The following is a 24,783-nucleotide window of genomic DNA, read 5'->3' as shown; positions in this document are numbered from 1 at the left end:
GACTAAGTGATCATTTCATCAATTTATCATCTTTCAAAATTACCTTGATGGTTTTCTTCGGTACGTGTTTACTCCAAGTGGAAACATTTTTAACACGTGTCGGAGTGATGCATGCGACTTCAAACACAACGCTATCACTCAACTTGAGTTTGATACATTACCATTTCAAGCACACGTTATCACTTCAATCTCACACACTGCCACTAAAGGTATGGACATTGGCATTTGTCTCACAATATACGACTTCAATTAGTGTATTAATTAAGAAAAATCGTGAACATTAAATCGTGACTAGAGCATGTATACTTGACCATGTTTCTTTCCTTTGTTTCATATGAATGCTCATGTACTAGTGAAGAGGGTTGGAAATATGATTTGGCATACGTTTTTGACACAATTAGTTGTCTAACATGGCACCATAACCATTTTTTTATAAGTGGGTTTTGAGTTTGAGTTTCTGTCCCCTCTTCTTTACTAGTTGGCTTTCAAGTGGTTTTGAGTTTGAGTTCGATTTAGTCCCTCCCACCCCTATCAATCTGTAACGTGCGAAATTTGTTGTTTGAAGATAAGTGAGTTTGATATACATTGTTGATTTATTCCGTAAAAACATAAAACTTTTGAGATTATTGATTGTCTATCATCTACGGTACAATTTTGATCTTAAGAAGTAGATGATGCAAGTCGTCAAAACAATGGGATGGGATTGGTTAGAGCAATATATATATAGCCTCCTTGCATGCGCTCACGCACGTGCGGAAGGCTTTTTTATAATTACGGTGTTCTACACGTGACTTATATAATTTAAATGTATTTATCTATGTGGATTTGAAAAGTGAATTAAAAATTAAAAGAATGAATATAACCTTATCATATATTTGATGGAAGCAAAATATTGTTGTACACAACATTTCTTGTGAAGACTACCATAAATTAACAAACACATAAAACACATAGTAAAACAACATAACACACTAGTTATGAACAAACCACCGAAATTAGGACTTCAATTTAAACACGATAAAAGCTAAAGGAATCCCAAAGTTTATTCAAACTTTAAAAACAGATGCTTAAAATGTGATGTTAACAATTCCCTAATTTTAGGTCACTCACCTTTAGTGCAGAAATCATTGAAACAGAAACGAAAAGATGCAGAAACTTGAAAGCACAATATTTCGAAACCCCTTTTTTTTCACAACTTGCAGAGTTGAAAATTTTCAAACACCTGCATTTGTCAAAGGAACCGATCACATTATATCTAGTGAAATTTTTTGTTTTTTCAGAGACTGGTGTTAACAACTCCCTAATTTTAGAATCACTCTCCTTTAGTGCAGAAATCCTGTCCTTTCAGAGACTGATGTTAAAAAAAAGTATCAAATAACACAAAAGATCAACTGCGTTGTATACAAGAGGAGAATGAGAATTAAGAAGGGCAGCAAGAGTCACTAAATCTCTCTAATTGTTAGAGCTATGACCTGTCCTTTCACATGTAATTAGGTTAATATCAAGTCAAAAACTATTAAGAAGGCCGCACCTCCTGAAATAAAAAACAAAACTCAACGACACATTCACAGTATCAATCTAAACGATATCCAGAAAAAAAGAAATGAACAGAAAAAATCCATGTAAATATACAGAACAAACCAAAAAAGGAACTAAAGCCAGTAAGAAAATCACAAAACTCACCAAAAATGACACAGACCCGGCGACTTAAAAATCGATTCTAATAAAATAAAAAACCCAGTAATTCTGGCAGTCACCGTACCACTGAGAAAACATCAAAAACCAAAATCAGATGCCCAAAATCCATAAAATTAAACCAAAAGAGAAGTGAAAAAGGGGAGGGAGGCTAAAAAAATAGGCCCTTGCTATTAAAGAGAATGAAAAGGCCGAGAAGCATTTAAGACAAACCTAATTTTTATAGACCTGCCAGTGAATCTTCAGGGTTGATACCAAGATTTTGTCTCAACATAGCTAAAAGATTTAGACGCTGGTTACAGACCTACACCCTGGTATGCCAATGTGTTTCGCCAAACGAAGAACGTGATCCCATATGTTTTAACGCTCTCAATTTATGTTATATAATTAGTCTAAGATGTCACGGCCTAAAAAGGTATAGGGAAGCTCTCTCGATGAAATTAAAAAGAAAAAAGACATTCAAATACGTGCTGATGGAAAGTAAAGATGTATACTTTCTTCCTTAGGCGACTCTTCCTTGCTGCTTCTCCGTTCTGGGCCAGCCTACGTAGTGTCTGTAGATAAGTTAGCTTAATCAGATTAGCATTTAAGATCGAAAATTACTTTCGAATAAAATCACTTTTACCAATAATCCAAATATTCTAACCTTTTGGTCACCAGTAGTTCTTTCCTTTGCCTGCTCTGTGGAATCCACTACCATTAGTGCGCCATGCTGCACTCCAACAAAATCGTATCTCATATTAATCCACTGACACTAAAAAATTAGAAAGCTAAATAAAGTTTACAGTAAAATATGCAGATTTAAAGCAAATCAACTTTAGATATGGGCCATGTTATTAAGGTAGTAATTGAATTGAAAACATTCTGGAAACTATCTTTTTAACCGACAAAGCGATATTCTAAATTACCATAATTTACGGGAGGGAGATTCGAACTATAATGCAAAGGGGCCGAGCCATGAGCCCAACTGACCAAACAAACGTCTACACGTTGTTTGAAGCTTGAAACAACATGGATGGGAATCCAAAATTCCAAATGATTCTCAATTCCACTAAAGCTATAGAAAGATTCCCATGAAAAAGTATGGTAGCTGTAGAATGTTGGAAAAGTGGGAGTATTGGATGGCTAGTGGTTTAGGCTAGTCAACTTTCTTTGTGTAAGTTAGGCAAGTTACACAAGTTAGGCAAGTTAGGCTTATGTCTACTTTCTTTCCCTATGTATAAGTTTCATCTTGTAATTGTTTCTTCATGAAATACACATCAAAAATTCTGCATGGTATCAGAGCAGGAACTCTAAAATCCTGGCTCTGTTGATCGTTTCCGCTAAGTTTCTTTTACTCTAAGCCAAGATGGCTGGAGAACGTTATGAAGCTGAGAGCTCGATGGATGCTTCAGCTCTACCTAATGTTGAAATCAACCCTAATCAACGTCTCAGTTCTATTTTGTTGAACGAATTCAACTATCTTCCCTGGAGCCGTGCTGTTTCTCTCGCACTTGGAGGGAGATCAAAGCTTGGCTACGTAAATGGTGCCATAAAAGCTCCAGCAGTCACTTCTCCTACCTACGAGTCGTGGCTATGTACAGACCAGTTGGTCATGTCTTGGTTGCTCAACTCAATGGAGCGTAGGATTGCTGAAATTTTCAGCTATTCTGAGTTGTCCATGCATCTCTGGAAGCAAATCAAAGAGATGTATGGAAATCAAAATAATTCTGCCCGTGTCTTTCAACTTAAGAAGGATATTTCAAGCTTGCAACAAGGAGGAAATGCCTTTGTTCAACATCTTGGCAACCTTACAAGCATGTGGAATGAGCTTGATGTCTATCGTCCTCATACCACCGATGCCACCATGTTGATCAAGAGAGCAGAAGAAGACAAGATTTTTCAACTCTTGGCAAGCTTAGGCTCAGAGTTTGAAGATCTCAGAAGTCAAATTTTAATGAATGCTGAACTTCCCTCATTCACTGGTGTTTGTGCCATCATTCAAAGGGAAGAAGTAAGGAGGAAAGTAATGAGCCAAGATACTAAAAATCCTATTCATGAAACTAGGGCATATGTCTCCAACAACAAGCGTCCTGAGGGCAAAGTTTATAAGGGGAAAAGACCAGATTTGAAGTGCAGCTACTGTGATTCACTTGGACATACAAGAGACAGGTGTTGGATTCTTCATCCAGAATTGAAGTCAAACTCCTTGAAGGAGACAAAAGGTCCCCAAAGACAAGTTAGGCAAAGTTTATCATTCAAAGGGAAGAAGTAAGGAGGAAAGTAATGAGCCAAGATACTAAAAATCCTATTCATGAAACTAGGGCATATGTCTCCAACAACAAGCGTCCTGAGGGCAAAGTTTATAAGGGGAAAAGACCAGATTTGAAGTGCAGCTACTGTGATTCACTTGGACATACAAGAGACAGGTGTTGGATTCTTCATCCAGAATTGAAGTCAAACTCCTTGAAGGAGACAAAAGGTCCCCAAAGACAAGTTAGGCAAAGTTAGGCAAAGTTAGGCAAGTTAGGCTTATGTCTACTTTCTTTCCCTATGTAGAATTTTTTATGTGTATTTCATGAAGAAACAATTACAAGATGAAACTTATATATAGGGAAAGAAAGTAGACATAAGCCTAACTTGCCTAACTTTGCCTAACTTGCCTAAGTTGTGTAACTTGCCTAACTTGCCTAACTCACCTAACTTGTGTAACTTGCCTAACTTACACAAAGAAAGTTGACTAGCCTAAACCACTAGCCATCCAATACTCCCACTTTTCCAACACTCCCCCTCAAGCTGGATCGAGGGGATTCCTTGAGCCAAGCTTGGACAGAATGCGCATGAACTGAACTGTAGGAAGAGGTTTAGTAAAAATGTCAGCCAATTGATCATGACTGCGAGTGTAATGAGTGTTGATGATGTTGGCTTGAACCTGTGCTCGAACATAATGACAATCCACTTCAATATGCTTCGTTCTCTCGTGAAATACAGGATTGGAAGCAATATGCATGGCAGCTTGATTGTCACAGAACATAGATATAGGTTCCTTACTGTGAAACCCTAAATCAAACAGAAGACTTTTCAGCCAAATAAGTTCACAAGCAGTGGATGCCATAGCTCGATACTCAGCCTCTGCACTGGAACGAGCTACAACGCTTTGCTTCTTGCTGCACCATGTTACCAAGTTCCCACCTACAAAGGTACAAAAACCTATGGTTGATTTGCGATCAAGAGAGTGCCCAGCCCAATCAGCATCTGTGTAACCCATGATGGCAGTGCTGTCATTCTTTGTCATAAGGATCCCTCGACCAACAAACGCTTTTAGATAACGAAGAATTCTCTTCACAATCTGCATATGAACTGATGTAGGAGCATGCATAAACTGACTCACAATACTCACAGCATAGGAGATATCTGGCCGCGTGATTGTGAGATAAATAAGTTTTCCTACCAATCTTTGATACTCAACAACATTGGAAAGAACTTCACTGTGAGTAGTGAGTTGCAGCTTACTATCCAGAGGAGTGCGTGCAGGTTTGCAATCCATTAAGTTAGATTCCTTCAAGAGATCCAGGATATATTTTCTTTGATTGAGAAAGAGACCTTGCTGTGAAGTGGCAAGTTCAATACCAAGGAAATATTTGAGGCGCCCCAAATCCTTGATTGCAAATTTGTTTCGAAGAGCAAGCTTGAGAGATTGGATTTCTGCATCACTGTCACCTGTCACTATGAGATCATCTACATAGATTAAAACAATGATTTTTCCACCTGAGCCATTACAAACAAATAGTGAGGAATCTGCACTGCTTCTTTGGAAGCCAAACTCTTCAAGGATTGAGCTTAGTTTTGCATACCAGGCACGTGGAGACTGTTTCAGACCATAAATGGATTTGTGCAGTTTACAAACCATGTCAGGATCGCTCGATTGAGGATGCCCTGGTGGTAGTTTCATGTACACTTCCTCCTCTAATTCCCCATGCAAAAAAGCGTTCTTCACATCCATTTGATAGAGAGGCCAAGATTGATTCACAGCAACTGACAAGAGAACCCTTACAGTGTTCATTTTGGCTACAGGAGCAAAGGTTTCCTTGTAATCCAAACCATAAGTCTGAGTAAAGCCACGAGCCACTAAACGAGCTTTGTGTCTTTCAATAGTCCCATCTGAGTTGAACTTTGTCTTGTACACCCAACGGCTACCCACTGCTTTCTTCCCTGTGGGAAGTTTAATTACACTCCAGGTTTTGTTGTCATGAAGAGCTTGTAGTTCGTCCCTCATTGCAGTTTGCCAAACTTTATGTTTACTTGCTTCTTGAAATGTTTGTGGTTCATGAGTATGATCCAAGACACTAAGAAAGGAGATATGAGAGGGTGAAAACTGCTTATAGGAAACAAAATCTGTGAGAGGATACCTAGAGGTGTAGGTGACATAATCATGTAGTCGAAGTGGGGGTTGACGAACCCTAGAAGGGTTTCGACGAATCTGGACTGGAGGTTCAACATTTGTGACTTGGGAGGGAGCATGTTCAGGTGATAGACTTGTAGTGTCACATGATGGAGGATTTTCTTGGTAGTACGGGACACTAGGCAATGGAAACATATCACTCAAAAACTCCCCCTGATCTGCATCACTTAGTTTCTTTGAGAAGTAGGACATATTTTCATTAAACCTTACATCCCTTGAAACTAGAAGCTTATTTGTGATTGGATTGTAACACTTGTAGCCTTTTTGAGTGGATGAGTAACCCAAGAAAATACATTTGATAGCTCTAGGATCTAATTTATCATGATGAGGGGATTTGTTGTAAACAAAGCAGGTGGAGCCAAAAACTCTCAAGTGTGAAAGATCAATTTTTCTACCTTTTAGCATCTCATATGGGGACTTGAAACTGAGTACTTTGCTAGGCAATCTATTAATAAGATAGGCAGCTGTAAGTACTCCTTGTGACCAAAATTTATTGGGTACATTCATATGAAACATGATTGATCTTGTCTTCTCAAGGAGATCTCTATTTTTTCTTTCGGCCACTCCATTTTGTTGAGGTGTGCCAACACATGTTGTTTGATGCAAGATGCCATGAATACTCAAGTATTGAGACATGTTATGGGACATATACTCAGTGCCATTGTCGGATCTTAATATATGAATTTTTGATGCAAATTGAGTGCCAACCAGTTTATGAAAATCTTGAAAAACAATTGGAAGTTCACTCTTAAATTTCAAAAGATACAACCAAGTCATTTTTGTGAAATCATCAACAAAGGTTACAAAATATCTATATCCATCAAAGAACTCTAGTATTGGACCCCAAATATCTGAATGAATGATTTCAAACGGATGACTGGCTTTATTGGTGGAAGACTCAAAAGGCAACCTGGAAAATTTAGACAAATGACAAACATCACAATGCAACTTGTCTTTGCACAATTTTGGGAATAAAAAAGACATCACTTTTTCAGAAGGATGAGCCAAATGTTGATGCCAAAGTTGTTGATCTTGAGACACACTCGAACTGACTTGAAAAACCTTGGGATCCTTAGTATCTTTAGCTAAGTAGTAAAGACCATTCAAAAAGAAGCCTTCACCAATCGTTCTCTTGGTGATGATGTCCTGAAAAACAACATTGTGGGGAGAAAAAATAGCTAGACAGTTTAGAGAATTGGTGATGGCTCCTATTGATAGAAGTTGAAAAGAAAATGAAGGAATGTAAAGAGCTGATGACTCTATGTGTTTTGAGAGTAAGTTGACCTTTCCTTTTCCTACAACTAAGGCACCCTTTCCATTGGCTACTGACACTTGAGACGGTTTTGACAATGTTTTGAAATCATGCAAGTTATTAATTTGATTTGTCATATGATTCGTAGCACCTGAGTCAATGATCCAATAATCATGTTCATTACTAGCATTTAAGGCAGTAGAGAAGGCACTTGAAATAACTGGAATATCCTTCTGCGAAACATGATCATGCTCAGCCAAGAAACCAGCAAATTGTCCAAGTAAGGCAGTGTGATTCTTTTCTTTAGCTACTGTAGCTTCATGAGCTTCATCTCCATTGTTATGCAGCTGTTTGTTATGAAGATATGCTGCAAAATCATTGATTAGTGTTGTAGGATTGGTAGTGAAGTTTACCATTCCTTCAGTCGAAGAGATAGCTGCATAATTTGCCTTGTAGCCATTGTTACTCAAATGTCTTTGGGGACCCTTTGTCTCCTTCAAGGAGTTTGGCTTCAATTCTGGATGAAGAATCCAGCACCTGTCTCTTGTATGTCCAAGTGAATCACAGTAGCTGCACTTTAAATCTGGTATTTCCCCTTATAAACTTTGCCCTCAGGACGCTTGTTGTTGGAGACATATGCCCTAGTTTCATGAATAGGATTTTTAGTATCTTGGCTCATTGCTTTCCTCCTTACTTCTTCCCTTTGAATGATGGCACAAACACCAATGAATGAAGGAAGTTCAGCATTTATTAAAATGTGACTTCTGAGATCTTCAAACTCTAAGCCTAAGCTTGCCAAGAGTTGAAAAATCTTGTCTTCTTCTGCTCTCTTGATCAACATGGTGGCATCGGTGGTATGAGGACGATAGACATCAAGCTCATTCCACATGCTTGTAAGGTTGCCAAGATGTTGAACAAAGGCCTTTCCTCCTTGTTGCAAGCTTGAAATATCCTTCTTAAGTTGAAAGACACGGGCAGAATTATTTTGATTTCCATACATCTCTTTGACTTGCTTCCAGAGATGCATGGACAACTCAGAATAGCTGAAAATTTCAGCAATCCTACGCTCCATTGAGTTGAGCAACCAAGACATGACCAACTGGTCTGTACATAGCCACGACTCGTAGGTAGGAGAAGTGACTGCTGGAGCTTTTATGGCACCATTTACGTAGCCAAGCTTTGATCTCCCTCCAAGTGCGAGAAAAACAGCACGGCTCCAGGGAAGATAGTTGAATTCGTTCAACAAAATAGAACTGAGACGTTGATTATGATTGATTTCAACGTTAGGTAGAGCTGAAGCATCCATCGAGCTCTCAGCTTCATAACGTTCCCCAGCCATCTTGGCTTAGAGTAAAAGAAACTTAGCGGAAACGATCAACAGAGCCAGGATTTTAGAGTTCCTGCTCTGATACCATGTAGAATTTTTTATGTGTATTTCATGAAGAAACAATTACAAGATGAAACTTATATATAGGGAAAGAAAGTAGACATAAACCTAACTTGCCTAACTTGCCTAACTTGCCTAACTTGCCTAACTCGCCTAACTCGCCTAACTTGTGTAACTTGCCTAACTTACACAAAGAAAGTTGACCAGCCTAAACCACTGGCCATCCAATACTCCCACTTTTCCAACAGTAGCAGTCTAGCAGACACATATGCTCATGAAACAGAGACCACAGAGAGAGATGGTGATACATGGTTTTTGTCATCAATGTCAACATCCGTATAAGTGTCAGTCCGCTGGCTGGTGTCGGCCATGGCTGAATTATCACCCCAATTCTCAAATCGTCCGTTTCCAGACGTCGTCGTCCCTTTCTGTTGCTGGTACATGTATGGCTGCTGCTGTCCTGTGTCCACACACCGTCTTCCTCGTGTTCCGGTTATAGTTGATCCTATGTCCAAACACCCGCCAACGTTCAAGGTCCCGTAGTGCAAGCTATCAGGTACACCGCCAACATTGTTTGCTTTTAAGCCGAACATGGAGCCTACACCAGATTAAAACCCATATGTTAGAGAGAGAAAGAGACAGAAAGGGGGGAGGGAGAGAGAGATAGGGGATACTTGGGCTTAAAACAACAGCATCATCGTGAGGGAAGGCAGTGGCAGACTGTTCAAGCTCTCCAAGATCCGTAAAACGAGTTTGGTTCCGGTCACTGTCGTCTCTCCTGTTTTTTCACATCGCAGAAAAAACAGAGCAATTGGGTTTATCTTTTACTGCTAAAAATCTGTATACTCCCATAAATTTCAAGACTTTATGTTTTTTACGCACAACCCATTTCTCATACGCCATTAAAATAAAACCCAGTAGAAGAAAAAAACGTAAACAAAAAACAGTAAGAAGAGGGGAGAGAGAGACCTGAAATAGGAGGAGAGGGAGTAGAATTCTGGGTTTGTTGACGCCGCTTTGAAGCACTGCATTTTTTTTTTACTGATTGGGTGGTGATTCCTTCTGCCTGTATCACTTTAAAGCAAAGAAAAGGTAAAAACAGACGATCTTCATACGACCTTTTAATTTCAATTCCCTCAACAAACTCAAGTATAGGTAGAAAGATCGTCAGGAGAGGATCAACTTTCTCTCTTGGGCCTAGACCAAATTCCGGCGGGATTGGGCGGAATCAGCAAAACTCCGCCGAAAAACCGTCACTGTTCTAGGCTCCAATCTTTGACCACAGTTGATTTTGAGGTGTGGGTGTCATATCAGATGGAAGAGGATTCTGATACGAATCTATAGGCTCCGACCTTGCGCGATTTCGTTGCCATATGAAAAAGTTATGATGAAATGAAGTTGGAAGAATTAAGGAGGAGGAGAGGAAAAACAGCAGTGCAGCTGCTGATCTGCACGCAGGGAGCAAAAGGGAAAAGCAGAAATCAGGAAAGCAAACCGACAGAGAAAAGCTTGGGTATGGCGAAGGAGGAGAGAGAGGACTTTTAGAGAGAGAATCACAGAAGCAGAAAGGACCGAGCGGGAATGAAGCGGTGGAGGAGGAGAGCGGTGGAAGACTGTAGGCTGATTGAAGATGCAGGATATTATTAAAAAATAAATTTACAAAATTACCCTTGCTTTATTTTCTGCATTCATTTTAGCCCGTGGCCTTCTTTAATCATGGACTGGGCCGTAATGACAAAGTAAATTTTGTGTGTACTTATTCTAGCAAATCTCATCATTTTTATCATTTTAACTTCCATATTATGCCATACTTGTCCAAAAAAAACTTCCATGATATGCCATAGAGTTAAAGCTATCTTACAGCATCCAAGTTTCTCCTTTTAGATTTATTTATTCATAATCTGATTAATCAGACTTTGGACATGAAAACTAGCAAAGCAAACATGAGCACTTATCAAGGCTACAATATCATATTAGCTATTGATCTGGGTTAGCAGTACGACCGTACAGGGTCCTACAAATTAAGAGCACCGAAACTTTTATGTTGGCCTATATACAAGAAATTTTTTTCATTTTCCATGCATATTGTGAGGAGGTCACTAAAATTGATCAGTTATATTAGTCATACATGCTCCAAAAGAAGAGATGTATCTATTTTACTCTTTGCAAATAGTAATGTTAGAAGCAAAGACAGACATCCAGCTGATATAGCTTATTTAAGAACAGAAGCATACATCCCTTACAAATATTAGAAGCAAAATTACTTGACCATATATAACATGGTATAGGAAAACCAAATTATACATACATATATCTCTTTAAACAGTTGGTGTTTTGAAGCTTCCCATCATTTTGGTAAACTCATTCATGTCAATTAAACCGTCACCATCAGAGTCCACAGCTTTCACCATATTCCTACAAGCCCCAAGGCTGCAATTCTCTCCCAACTTCTTCAACACCAGAGACAACTCCTCTGCACTTATTTTCCCATTCCCATCCAAATCGAACACTCGAAACGCGCTTTCGATGTCCGCCTTTCTCGCCTCATCATTTCCCATGTTGAACGTTTCCACAAACTCGGTGAACCCAATGAAGCCATCCCCATCAGAGTCAAGGGCCTTGAATGTCTTGGCAATCTCACCCTCTGCAATGTCTTTGTCCAGGGTCTTGAGAGCCGACTTGTACTCCTCCCTGCTGATTCTACCATCTTTGTTCATGTCGAATTTATCGAACACATATCTTACTTCCTCCACTTTTGGTTGGGATGAAGGCCTTGAAAAACGAGACCTTTTAAACCTTTCTTTGGAGAAGCTCACTTGGGTTGTTTCTTTGGAGATATTACTCATTTGAGGAGCTGGTTTGTTTGGAGGCTTTCTTGGAGTGCCATATTGAAACCTGAAAAAGCTGAAATTTGACATTTTTGTTTTCTTCAGATGAAATTAAATTGTAATATATATGACTAATGCGATGAATACTACTGCATGCATGAAACTACCATCTTATATAACGTGTTGGGGTCTTACCTGTTGAGGAATAATATAAAGAGAGAGATTCACGCGCATTGTCAAAGCAAATTCGGATTCAAAGTTATAAAAAAAAAAAAAAAAAGAGCACAACATGAAATTGGTTGATGTATTCTTATTCCACACTCACTTTCCGATTAAATTCATTGAAGAAAGAAACAACTCAAGGAATTATATACACACACACATGGTCTTTAAGGGAAGGGATTTGCATTACTTAACCTAAATCCGAACCGTCTATTTCCAAGTTGCATCTCATAGATCATGCATGTGACAAATCAATTCAATTCGAAACATTTGCCCATTTGATTGTCATGATGAAATTTTAATGTTTCTTATAAAATACTGTTCGTTAATTTTTTTGACCTCAATTAGATCTATGAAGTAAAATTTGAAAATAAACGATTCAAATCATTGATATTCATACCCACAATGTCCCTATTTTTGCAAATTGTAATAAAATGATAATCTTGGTGATTTCTATTCCAAACCTCAATTTTGGTATATGCCATGACGCCACCAAATAAAGTTGCACATTCTTGTGTTAGTTGAGTGGAATATTCTTCAATCAACACCATATTGGTAAAGGATTGCTCATCTAATATCGATGATTAATTGATTATATCTCAGAAAAGGGCTAAATAAAAAAATAAAATAAAAAAGGAAAGGAAAACATGCATATTATATGGAATTTATGTTAAGGATTTTTGTCAACGGGCAAGTAGTAATGTTTAACTCTAGGAAATAAATATGTTAATCAACTCTTATTGATAATCTAATCATCAACAACCATATCATTTAGCTTACAAAATTTGATTTAAAATTTTAATTTACCTAGCATTACCCATAACTCTAGTACTCTTAGTCTATATCAGTAGGGCTGGGTTCGGTTCAAAACGGTTTGGTTCAACCTTTTTTCGGTTTTTTTCAGTTCGGATTTTTCCAGTTCTGTTTTGGCCCGTTTCGGTTTTTTTTTTCCTTCAATAGCAAAAAAAAATCCCTAAGAAAACAAAACTTGCAGCCATTTTGTAATACATCTTCCAGAGGAGTATAAATAAATTCAAAGTTCCATTCCAAATTTCCAATAAAATCAAAGACATTGACAAATTGAAGCAGGATTAAATCTATATAATCTTCAAATCCATCTAGAAAAATTATAAGACACATTAAACCACTCATAAGCTTCAGGTTGCTTGGCTGGTAATTGATCCCGGATTAAGCTTTCAAGGGAAAAAGATTGTCTTAATAAACTGCAATGATGCATTAGTTAAACATATTGAAAATCTTAAACCAAATAAGAGGAAATCTTTGGGTTAATATAGATATATATATTGCATATTCTAATAGGGAATTGTTATTAGCACTAAAAAAATCTAGATTTATGAACAAACTTTTGAAATGATGGTGTGAAATGCATATGTATGAACAAACCTTTGATGTAAGAAGTCAAGCCCTTGAAATGATATTTCCAGCAGCAAGATCCCAAAGAAGCATTTTAACCCTAAATCTAACTAGAGCATGATGGTACAATTTACAACATTTGACAAGGGAAGTCAAACAATAAATCTAGACTTCACATAAGGTTTGACCCACACAGATGACGAAGACATATATATATATATATATATATGGATAATACTTTACATCCCACATGGAGAATGCACATTTATCACTATTTACGAATAATGTCACCCTATAAATTTCATAATTAGAACATTTTAGTTTTTTAATCTTTATTTGAAGATCATCCTTACAAAAAAATTATTCGAAATGGAGATTGATAGTGATCAAAATATATCACATTGATGGACGGTTCATAATGAATATGTTACTTGGTACTCACACCATCCATTGATACATTTGGATGTATTGGTACGATATTATATTGGGCCTCATTACTTAGGCTTCCAAACTTTGAGCCCATGATTCATGTAAAATGGGAGGAGCCCTTAGTCTATAAAAGGGCCTCCTCACCCTCACAATCCTCAAGTCTCATCCTCACATACAAAGCCACAAGGCTCACAAACAGAGAAACTCTCACAAACTCTCTCTTTCTCTGGAGAACTCCCCCTCACACTTGTAATCCATACATACAGTTACAGAGAAATACGATCAACATCAGTGTGGACGTAGCCCAAACATTGGGGTGAACCACGATACATCTTGTGTTCTTTACTTTCTTGTAAATTCACGGTCGGATTTACGTTGTTCTAAGACCCCTCCGGTTTTGTGCATCAACATTTGGCGTCGTTTGTGGGAAATGATACTAAAAGCTATATCGGTTCTCTTTCATTTTTTCATCTCACCACCGTGAGACCTCACCACACTCCACTGTGAATCTGCACAACCCGATATCCTACTCGATCTGTAACCAGGGATTTCAGAGAGACCAGAATCTGCAGATGCACATGAGACGCCATAAAGCCACCAACCAGTTTATCCTCCTTAATGGTCTAGCTAAAACCGAGCACACGTCCATGGGACTTATGAATGAGAAGAGGAAGACATTGGAGCGTTTCCAGCCGAACTCGCAGAGGGCCTGACCCAAATCTGCATTTCATGAAACCCAACAAGTTCAATTCCAAATTTCCATCCACAAACAAACAATGTTTTCACAAGAACAAACCAGAAGCCAAAAAAACCTCAAAAGAAACATGACTTACAGTCCGAAACAAGCCATGGCGGAGCTGAGACACTCCATCCCGATGGGGGCTCAAGCCACTTCTTTTCCGATGAAGTGCGATGATGACTCATCCCTTTTCATTTCTGACACTCAGCCCCAAGACGACCACGACGATCACGGTTGGCCCTCCTTCAAAGATTGCGACCGTCATTTACTCTCCTATTTCCAATCTAACTGCCCCTCGATTTTCGACGACTCCAACAGCTCCAGGATCTCACTCTTCATTGTCATCACCGTCGCAATTCTCGGCGTGGTCTCAATTCTAGTGATCGTAAAACGAGTGAATGCTTCTTACTTGTGTAAAAAAGATGGCATTACTCTTCACTGTCCTCATGTCAAGGAATCACCTTCGCTGTGGGAGAATCCGTATTCAGCAACCACATCTTGGAAGCCCTGTGCCGAGCGCCACCTTGGTGGGATTTCAGATCTTTCACCCGAAAACGAAACAATTGGCAGGACCAGATTTGGAAAGACCAAACGTGAGATCACCTGCCCAGGCCCCTGCCATCGTCATCGCCACCAAAATGACATCGTCGCTGTCGCAGAAGGAGAGGAACAGACGGTGATGTCGTGGTCGTGGTCGTGGTCGCTAGTGTGTGGGCTGATGTTGTTTGGGTTGGGCCTGATTTCGCTATTCACTGGTCACATGGCATCTGATCTCGAGTGGTACTCCTAGCACTTGGTCATGAACACAAAGCGGAATGGAAATGGGCGTGAGGCAATTGATGTTTGAAAGTCTAGGTACTCGAAATTCTACTATAGGTGCAGTCAAAGAGGGCCTCACTATGCTCCCGACTTACCTCCATGGAAGGAGATGGATGCTCGACGTCAAAATGATAGATGTAAGTTGACTGTAGAGATCAGTTTTCCCGCTGCCAACCCCTGCAATTTTGAAAGTTGCAGAAAATGGAGTGGGAAACAAAAACCCCACCCACTACTCGATCAATTTCGGAGATCATTGCAGAAAGTAGAAAAACCGAGAAAAAGCAGAAAGCAAAGGTGGAATAAAGGAAAAAGAGGAAGGAGAAAAGCACTTGGATAAGTATACTGACCTTTTACAGCTGAAGTACACTGACCTTTTGCTAGGGTTTGCGCTGCTCACCCATGTTGTAAACCTGCAATGCAGCAGAAAAAGAAAAATACTTGTGTTGAGTGCAAGAAGCTTTATCAAAAGCTACAACACCACCAAATTCACGGATGTTGATGTTGATGTGAAGGGAGAAATCTTGCTATTGCCAAGTCCAGCAATTTTTTTTTAATGATGTGATTTATTTTTCTTATCTTTTGGAGACATCTGTATAACCCCACTATAGGGTAATCGTAAATAAAGAAAGAAGGCAGCATGCCAAAAAAAAAAGGGCTGGAATGTTATGTGGAGGGTGAGGGCCCATATGCCCAAAAGAGTCAAGCCTTATGGCTTCAAACTCCAACCTTCATCCCTCCACTTAAGGTCCACCCTCTATTATCACCAACCAGGTGATCAAAAGTACGTCCAGTACTCCAAAATTATTCAGCAGCCTGCCGCTATTATCACCAACCTGTTGGTCAAAAGTACGTCTAGTACTCCAAAATTATTCGACAGCCTGCCGTTATTATCACCAACCAGGTGATCAAAAGTACATCCAATACTCCAAAATTATTCGGCAGCTTGCCGTTATTATCACCAACTAGGTGATCAAAAGTACGTTCAGTACTCCAAAATTATACATGAGCATCACTCATGTCAACATTCATGAGCATCACTCATGTCAACATTCATGAACATCACTCATGTCAACATCCATGAGCATCACTCATGTCAATCAACATAAACATTCATGAGTATCACTCATGTTAATCAGCTTCGAAAACTTCATTTACAGAGCTCCAGCTTCGAAAGTTTCATTTACAAAAGCTCCAGCTTCAAAGCTTCACTTTCAAAGCTTCACCTACAAAGCTTCAGTGCATGGTATACAAACACTGTCTCCGAACAACCGCCACTTCGGCCCATACATGGATTGAATTTGAAGTCTCTAGCCAACATCCTCTATTGATTGAAGACTTGGGGGACTACACTATGTACCATATATTGGGCTTTCGCAACTGGGCCTCATGAAAAATACTTGGGGGACTTAACCCATTATTCATGTATTGAGGAGCAAACCTTTATTTTATAAAAGGGACTCTCTCACCTTTATTAGAGAGCATCGCCGCCAGCTGAGCAACCGCCTTGCCGCGAGCATGACTCCTAACCCATAACTTATGTATTGAGGAGCGAGCCCTTATTCTATAAAAGGGACTCCCTCACCATCATTCGAGAGCATCGCCGCTTGCTGAGCAACTGCCTCGCCGTGAGCATCCACTCTAGCCCATCATTTATGTATTGAGGAACGAACCCTTGTTCTATAAAAGGGACTCCTTCACCATCATTAGAGAGCATTGCCGCTTGCTGAGCAATCGCCTCGCCGTGAGCATCCATTCTAGCCCATCATTTATGTATTGATGAGTGATCCTTTATTCTATAAAAGGGACTTCCTCACCATCATTAGAGAGCATTGCCGCTTGTTGAGCAACCGTCTCGCCGCGAACATCAACTCTAACCCATCATTTATGTATTGAGGATCGAGCCCTTATTCTATAAAAGGAACTCTCTCACCTTCAACTTCACAAATCGAGCCAACCAAGGCAACATAAGCCACAAGTCGAAAGTCTCGCAACATGTGCTAGTTCTAGTTGAGCATCATTCCACATTGAGCACCGCCCCATATCGAGTATCAGTTCTAGATGACATCTAGTTACTTCGACCCACACATGGACTAAATTTCAAGTCTCCAGCCAAAATACTTTCTTAACTGAAGACTTAGGGGACTACTATTGGTACCATATTATATTGGGCCTCATTACTTGGGCTTCTAGACATTGAGCCTATGATTCATGTAAAAGGGAATGAGCCCTTAGTCTATAAAAGGGCCTCTTCACCCTCACAATCCTCAAGTCTCATCCTCACATACAAAGCCACAAGGCTCACAAACTGAGAAACTCTCTCAAACTCTCTCTTTCTCTGGGGAACTTCCCCTCACACTTGTAATCCATACGTACAGTTACAGAGAAATACGATCAACATCAGTGTGGACGTAGCTCAAACATTGGGGTTAACCACGATACATCTTGTGTTCTTTACTTTCTTGTAGATTCACGGTCGGATTTACGTTGTTCTAAAACCCCTCCGGTTTTGTGCATCAACAAGATGCATAAATAATCTCTGGTTCGAATACTTTTTTTTATAAAGATGATCTTCAAATGAAAATTAAGAAATTGAACTGTTTTGATTATAAAATTTATGTGGTGAAAATATGTTATTTTAAGGGGTGAGATATGTGCATTCCGCCCATGGGGATGCAAGTATTATCCGATGTATAATATTTGTGTCAAGTTTGATTCCTATTTATAGTTTGCACATTGTTCTGCTTAGCTTAATCTCCCTCCTCCCATGATTTTTTTTTTAAATTATTATTATTATTATTAAGGGAAAGGGAGTATTTGAAACTACTACAATAATGTAGGGAGGGGAGTTTCGAACGTGAGATGCATTGATAGAAATCCAACATCTTAACTGTTAAGATATTGGACCACATGCAAACTAATCTCTCACTTTTTCCTCTTATGGCATGTGTACTAAACTTTAGAATTATACCTATTCATTGACAAATGTATTCTCAACTTTTGCACAGTCAAGTGGAGCTTCACGACTTGTACCCACATAAAGTGGTTTGTCAAAAGCTTCCTAATTCAAGAAATCGAACTTGTGAGTATTCGACAACTCACTGGAAGGAACAATATTGTGGTTGGTGCTATTGAAAATAAAACCTCCATAAGCATCAAAGTTAGAACATTCAGGGTTCTAAGACATGATTTGGTTTAGTTTGCATGAAAAACTTTGGGTTTTCCTTGGGTGTATTGTTTTATGTAAACTTCAGGTTTCAAAGGCACTAAATACGAAACTACAGGTTCAAGCTTAGATGAACTTCTAGTTCATAGAAGGGGCAGCTGCAAGAATACAAAATACAATATACATCTAAGTGTAGTGAATTTGATATTGCTTTAGGAACCTAAGTGTGAGTAGTTTCGGAGCTATGAAAGGATGTCAACGATTCATATAAAAGACATAATACTGCATCATTAGTTCCAAAAAGTGGAATGCAAACCATTTTGGATTTTTGTCAAATTAATGGACTATTGGTGACTTAAATTAATTTTATAGATCGGGACCATACGAGGTCGATCTTGGAAACAAATTAATGATATTCGGGTCATACTCACTTTAGATTACTTAAGGTTAAATGATTAAGAAAATATAGCCTAATTAGGCTTGAGTCGATGACACCCCAACATAATTTGGTGCGGTTACGAAGCTATGAAGCCAAAAATTAATATTAAGTCGAGAAAACGTAGCAGCCCATCAAGTTGTGCTGCCTGCTAAAAAAGGCTCTGCAGCAAAAACTTCTTGCTGTTGGGCTTGGGCGGGATGCTGCAAGCTTGTTGCAGTGTCATGGGCCGAGACAAGCAAGCCCAATGTGCATCTGCAGGCTACAGTAGAGCACGGGCCAAGGGGAACAACCAGCAACAAGTTTCAAGCATGGTTAGATAAAGGTACCCCGAGAGGAAAAGGTGACCCAACGAGTGGATCAGTTGGACAGGCCTGTCCAGCAGAGAAGGGAGGCCCAAAATGGGCAGGTCTTGCACTCAGCGAGTTAGAGGGTTGATGTTTGGGTCCAGACGCCAATGGCGTTGTTTTGTTCATGAGACAGAGCTTTCAACTCGACGCGGACTCAGAGGCGGTGTGGCGGTGCGACTTCAGGTCGCTACTCGATCACGATTTCCCTTTTTTGTTTTTCTCATTTTTCCTAAGTTTTTAGAACCCTAATTTGTGCTTCTATTTTCTTTTGGTTTCTTTTGACTCACATAATTCCACACAACAATTTCATAAAAATATAACATATATTGCACAAATATTAATTGCGTGTGCATTAACATACTTATATATATATATATATATATATATATATATATATATATATATATTATTGAAATGAGAATTGTTATTAGCACTTTAAAAATCTCATTTGACACTCCTCACAAGTATATTTTTCTTTGTAATTATAGAAAGTTTGGAGTGCCAAATGAGATTTTTTTAGTGCTAATAACAATTCCCTATTAGAATATGCAATATATATATATATATATATATATATATTTATATCATAGTAAAACTATAAAATAATAGACTGGGGTTCATGTATCATGGGGAATGTCTCCATACAAATAAGGGTTTATAAAATATCTAGTCTATGTATTGGAAGAACCTAATTGGTTGAAAACGAAATAAAACCTTTGAATTTATAGGAGATCCTTCTTAAAAATTTGAAATTCCAGCTCCAATGTGTTATATCACGTTCAGTATAAGAAAAACCAAATATAATCAATATAAGCATACTAACATAATAAATAAAAAGTTAATCATAATAACAATGATTGAAATGCAATACTCCCCTGAATAAAGATGAACAAAATCTTTTTAGCGCAGCGTTAAGAGCGTGCTAATAATGTGTTATAAGCCTATTTAATTGAAGAACTATAGAGAGATTGGAAGAGAGGGTGCGGCGAGAAGTAGAAAGAATTGAGTGAATTCTGATGTGTGATTGCTCATCTCATTGTGCCTTTATTTAAGTAAGGTAAGTGTTCCCCTTTAAGTATTACAATACAATTAGAAAACTATCTAAAAGAGACTCATTTTTACCTTTCACACTCATCTCGATTTTCAGTCGTCAGATCAAATGAACTGAAGAAGATCAATTGACAAAAAATAACAAAGATGTGTAGAAAGTAAAAATAGGTGTATAAATAACATTACACATTGGTAGAATATGGTAAAGATTTGTCTCCACTTTGTTAAATTTTTAATTCTGCTAATAGCTTGCCTTTGTCGTAACCAAGGTATAAAATATCGATGATATCGGAAATATCGGTAGTCCAAAAATACGGAAATTTCGATGAATATATCAGGATATTATCAATATCGATAACAATTGAATAAAAACCACGGAAATTGTAAGAAAAACTTGGAAATTTTTATTGAAACTTTGCAGGATGTTTATTTAGTCAATTATCTATTAGTTTATCACAAAAAATTGGAAGGAAATACATTGCATGATAGATATAACTGATTTAAGTTGATTATATAGCGAGCTGGCAAACATTGTGAGTGTAGAAAATATGTAGTAATTAATGAAAGAAATTTAAACACACCATAATAATTTATATATAATGAATTAGTACAATATTTTACACTTTATACATTGCATGGTAAGATACATGAGTGACTTAGCAAGGTCTAAAATATCGATGATATCGGAAATATCGGTAGTCCAAAAACACGGAAATTTCAATGAAAATATTGGAATATTATGGATATTTTAGACTATGGTAGTAACTCGAGTTTTGAAAAAGCTTGAGCGAGATTTAAGGTAGAACAAATTATGTTGTCGGTTGCATGGTGAGGTTTATGGGACCCATTACAAGATAAGATGCCGCTTACGACTCACATGTTGTAGGACCCACATTAATAGACAATATTTTGACCCATGACGAAACATTTCTCTCTCTCTCTCTCTCTCTCTCTGACAAAGTGAATGTCTTTTATTTTTTAGAAATAAGACCAATATTAAATTATTGTTTAGCAGTTATATGAACACTAGTACTTTGACTTATAAATTATAGATAAAAAACCATATATCTTTGATAATATTCTTTAACTAGATATTTTGCATAGTGTGATATTAGGAAGGCGATTTATTTAAACTATATTTTGTAAATCGTATGACGTGGTTGTTGATGATTGAATTATTACTTAAGTGTTGATTAACATGCATTTTTTTATTGGTGAAATATCACATAATTTGCAAATATGATCTAAAAAGTTGGTTTACCTGTTATTACTATTTTGTTGTGATATAATTTTTCTGATTGTCTAACAGGAGAAAATTATTCATGTATTTTCTCTTTTTAGTTGTTAAGGTTTTGAATAGACCAATATGAAGACTGGAAAAGCTTCAACTTAATGGGGTCCGAGAGAGGTTGTACAAATCATTTTTGTTACTTGCTTGCACATGATATACAAATATAATAAAGAAAATTTTATTTTATTTAAACATAAACATAACCTTAAAAAGGTTAAGCCTTATTAAGAAAGAAAACAAGAGACAAGGACAAGTCCATTGATAGATATCTTGATTTCCTAATTAACTAGCATAATAGCATATACTAAGTCCTCATAGAATTCGTTCGCTAAAATCTCCTCCACACCAGCACTAGTGAGCTCTCTAGATCTCTCCACTAGTGCCACCCAGTCAGTCCTGATCAACACAATCACCATCACAAGAAAGCAAACCATCTGGGCAGCTAGAAGGCCTAACCATAGGCCCAACAAGCCTAAATGCATCACAAACGCCATTAAAAGTGCCATAGGTAACCCAACAACATAGAAAGCACCAAAATTGATAATCGCACCCAACATTGGCCTCGCACTACCTTTCAACACACCACAAACAGTGGTTTGAGGGCAGTTCCCAAGCTCACACAACCCTACCACAGGCAACACAGAAGCAGTCAGTGATATAACCGCTCGATCAGCCGTGAAAATTTCCCCCCAAACATTCTGCATTGTGAGCAAGAAAGTGGATGTTATAAGCCCTGTGAGAATGGAAAAATACAATGCAATAAACGATGATTGCTTAGCTTGTTTTGGATAGTTGGCGCCTATCTCATTCCCCACCCGAGTCGACACAGCTTGACTTAACGCATAGGGGAATTGGTAGACCAACGCGGTGGCCTGAATTATAATTCCCATGGTAGACATAGCTTCAGCTGCATTACTGAGAAACCCTGATAGGATAATCATAATCTCATACCACCACCACTCTAAGCACACAGAAACACAACTTGGGACTGCTTGACATATAATTTGGCTCCAGCCATTGAAGCAACATCGGATGGACCACCATTGCCGTGTGTTTGTGCTGATATTTGAAACACACAAGTATAGAATAAGAGTTATGAGACAGCTCATGTCGGTTAAGGTTCCAGCAAGGGCAACTCCCCGAATGCCTAAGCCAAAATGCCATGCAAGGATATAGCTGGCAGGGGCATGAATCACAAGGGCCACTGCAGCACTAAGCATTAAAGGGAATGTGATGCTTTGGGTTCTAAGGTGGATTCTGAGGGGATTTATGATGGATTGGAAAAATAAAGTTGGGATAGAGAAGGTGAGGTAGGTTGTGGCTGTGGATGAGATTGTTGGGTTTTGGCCCGAAAAGATAAGTAACGGCTCACAATTGAACCACAAGATGGAAATGGGGATAGAAGTGAAGATGAGGATGGTGATGGTGCGTTGGAAGATGTGAGTCATGAGAGGCCATTGTTGGGCTCCAAATGCTTGTGATGAGATCCCTTCCATGCCTGAAGCGAGGCCGGCAAGAACCGAGTAACCGCTAATGTTGGCCACACTAATGGCTAGGCTCCCTCCTGCTAATTCCCCCTTTCCCGATTTTCCCAAAAATAACATTGAAATCGCTAATTTTGCATACACCATGAGGCCTGTCAAAATCATTGGCAGAGCTATGTTGTATAGCTGCTTGATCTCTTCAAGAACCTATTCAAATCAATTAAACAAAAAATAATGAATATAATTCAGATGCACCAAAAAAAAAAAAAAAACATACATGCAAATATGGTACGAAAAAAACAAAAACGTTTCATAAAACTTACCGTTGAAGAAATGGTGGATGGCCAATGCTGAGAATCTTGTCCATCTTCTTCATCGTCATTAATGGGGTGGTCGAATAGCTTGGACAAAAGCAGAAAATATATATGTGAGGTAGCTTCACCAATCTTGTTACACCTCATCTCAAATTGGCTAAACAAGATTGAAATTTTTGTGTAGATCTCAATGACTAAATTGATGAAATGGAGCGGGACTCAAATTAAGGAGAGAAAGATGGTTAATTTTCCTAGCACTTAGAAATCTTTATACAATTGTCTCTCTACAATGGCAGTAACAAATAGATTGGACAAACATGTAGGCATGGCTTTTCATTGTAAGTGATCGGTTTTGTCTTTGTCTTGAAGAGTTAGTTAGGGTTTGCTAGTGAGGGATTGACGAGTGTGAGGAAGATAAGAAAAGGGGAAGAGGTGACCATGCGAGTGGTTTGTCATTTTATATGAGGGTTTTGTCTCTGGATTTCTCACAAGGCTGAAAGCCAATCTTGCTTTACATCAGATTTGACACTTTAACGATGGTGACAAACTGGCAGTCTCTCCGAATGCCAAAAATTTATGAATCTACGTAACTCTGAGAATGAGATAAAAGTGAGGATTAGAGTACTAGGACAAATTAACACCTCTTTAATTTAGACCAAATGCGTTAAAAGTTGTTAACTCATTGGGTCAAACTAAATAAATTATAAAGTAAGGAAAAACTTTGATGTTTTTACCATTGGGTCAAACAAAATAAGTTTTGTGTCTAGAATTTTTTTTTTTTTTTCCGTTGGCCAATAAATTTCATATATTTGAAACCAATTAATCATAGACATAATGTTTCCAAATCAATACCTAATGTCAAATTTGAAAATCCTTTCTTATTTGACATAATTTGATTACTTAAAAATTCATATTCATGTATGTAAATTCAAATGATGAAATCAATGACTTAATATTTTATCATTGTTCTCTTAAACATAAAATGTATGAGTTTTTCATTTAAATTATAAATGTATTATTTAAAATTGTAGGTTTTCATATTTTAAAAGATTCGTTTTTAAGTGGTCACGAGTTCTTGTTTGTTTTGTGATAAGGAGCCATAATGAGTTTTCTCAATACAATTATTTTATTCGAGTCACCCCAATTTAAAAGAGCAACAACCATGATACATAGTTAATTAAAACAATTAGCAAGTCTCATTCTGATTGTAGAAATAGTTTGGCAACAATTAATCTTGTATGACAAAAAGAGACGTACTCAACACTACACTTAATAAATGTTATGCACGTGGAAATATCATTCTTAAAAAGAAATGTTTGCACCTGTAAAAGTGATACTGTTCGAATACTTTTTGGCTGTTGTTATATATATTTTCGCGTGATTATCACTTTACTACTCTAAAATATTGTGGTTTTCAAACTTTTATACATCAAGTTTGTTTTTTCATCCAAGTATCATGCCTAAAGTTATGTTTTTTTTTTTTCCAGATTCATACTTCCGTTAGGTTAA

The 24,783-nt window shown here is 38.0% G+C and overlaps 3 protein-coding genes across 9 annotated transcripts; all 3 read right to left on the bottom strand.

The window, feature by feature from the left end:
* Positions 1-853: 853 nt before the first annotated feature.
* On the bottom strand, positions 854-10,377 carry LOC126604095 (transcription factor PERIANTHIA-like). 7 transcript variants are annotated; one of them, XR_007616479.1, is made up of 7 exons: positions 9,745-10,377; positions 9,450-9,553; positions 9,084-9,373; positions 2,342-2,407; positions 2,190-2,249; positions 1,485-1,764; positions 854-1,450 (listed from the first exon to the last, which is right to left on the bottom strand). XR_007616479.1 is itself a non-coding variant. In XM_050271193.1 (7 exons), the coding sequence occupies exons 1-6, from the start codon at positions 9,804-9,806 to the stop codon at positions 1,708-1,710; spliced, it is 639 nt and encodes a 212-aa protein (XP_050127150.1). In that variant the 5' UTR covers positions 9,807-10,377; the 3' UTR covers positions 854-1,222; positions 1,684-1,707. The 7 variants fall into 7 exon arrangements, 5 of the variants coding, with proteins under 5 accessions (XP_050127150.1, XP_050127149.1, XP_050127154.1 ...); XM_050271193.1 differs by having other exon boundaries at positions 854-1,222; positions 1,684-1,764; XM_050271194.1 differs by having other exon boundaries at positions 1,376-1,472; positions 1,684-1,764.
* A 576-nt stretch (positions 10,378-10,953) lies between these two features.
* LOC126604486 (calmodulin-like protein 30) lies at positions 10,954-11,733 on the bottom strand. Its single transcript, XM_050271759.1, has one exon. The coding sequence runs from the start codon at positions 11,691-11,693 to the stop codon at positions 11,094-11,096; it is 600 nt and encodes a 199-aa protein (XP_050127716.1). The 5' UTR covers positions 11,694-11,733; the 3' UTR covers positions 10,954-11,093.
* Positions 11,734-21,632: 9,899 nt separating this feature from the next.
* Positions 21,633-23,641, bottom strand: LOC126604891 (protein DETOXIFICATION 49-like). The gene is made up of 2 exons (XM_050272217.1): positions 23,284-23,641; positions 21,633-23,167 (listed from the first exon to the last, which is right to left on the bottom strand). Exons 1-2 carry the CDS (start codon positions 23,419-23,421, stop codon positions 21,755-21,757), a joined length of 1,551 nt encoding a protein of 516 aa, XP_050128174.1. The 5' UTR covers positions 23,422-23,641; the 3' UTR covers positions 21,633-21,754.
* Positions 23,642-24,783: the final 1,142 nt, after the last annotated feature.

This window comes from Malus sylvestris, chromosome 15 (assembly GCF_916048215.2).
Source record: "Malus sylvestris chromosome 15, drMalSylv7.2, whole genome shotgun sequence".
In the NCBI taxonomy this organism is placed as follows: domain Eukaryota; kingdom Viridiplantae; phylum Streptophyta; class Magnoliopsida; order Rosales; family Rosaceae; genus Malus; species Malus sylvestris.
This window is presented reverse-complemented; position numbering and strand designations above follow the sequence as displayed.

Coding starts and splice junctions, on each gene's coding strand:
- LOC126604891 (XM_050272217.1), bottom strand. CDS start 23,421: ATGAGGTGTAACAAGATTGGTGAAGCTACCTCACATATATATTTTCTG. Junction 23,168..23,283: donor CATCCACCATTTCTTCAACG/GTAAGTTTTATG, acceptor TGATTTGAATAG/GTTCTTGAAGAGATCAAGCA.
- LOC126604095 (XM_050271192.1), bottom strand. CDS start 9,806: ATGCAGTGCTTCAAAGCGGCGTCAACAAACCCAGAATTCTACTCCCTC. Junction 9,374..9,449: donor TGCTGTTGTTTTAAGCCCAA/GTATCCCCTATC, acceptor AATCTGGTGTAG/GCTCCATGTTCGGCTTAAAA. Junction 2,408..9,083: donor ACATTGATGACAAAAACCAT/GTATCACCATCT, acceptor GTTGGAGTGCAG/CATGGCGCACTAATGGTAGT.
- LOC126604486 (XM_050271759.1), bottom strand. CDS start 11,693: ATGTCAAATTTCAGCTTTTTCAGGTTTCAATATGGCACTCCAAGAAAG.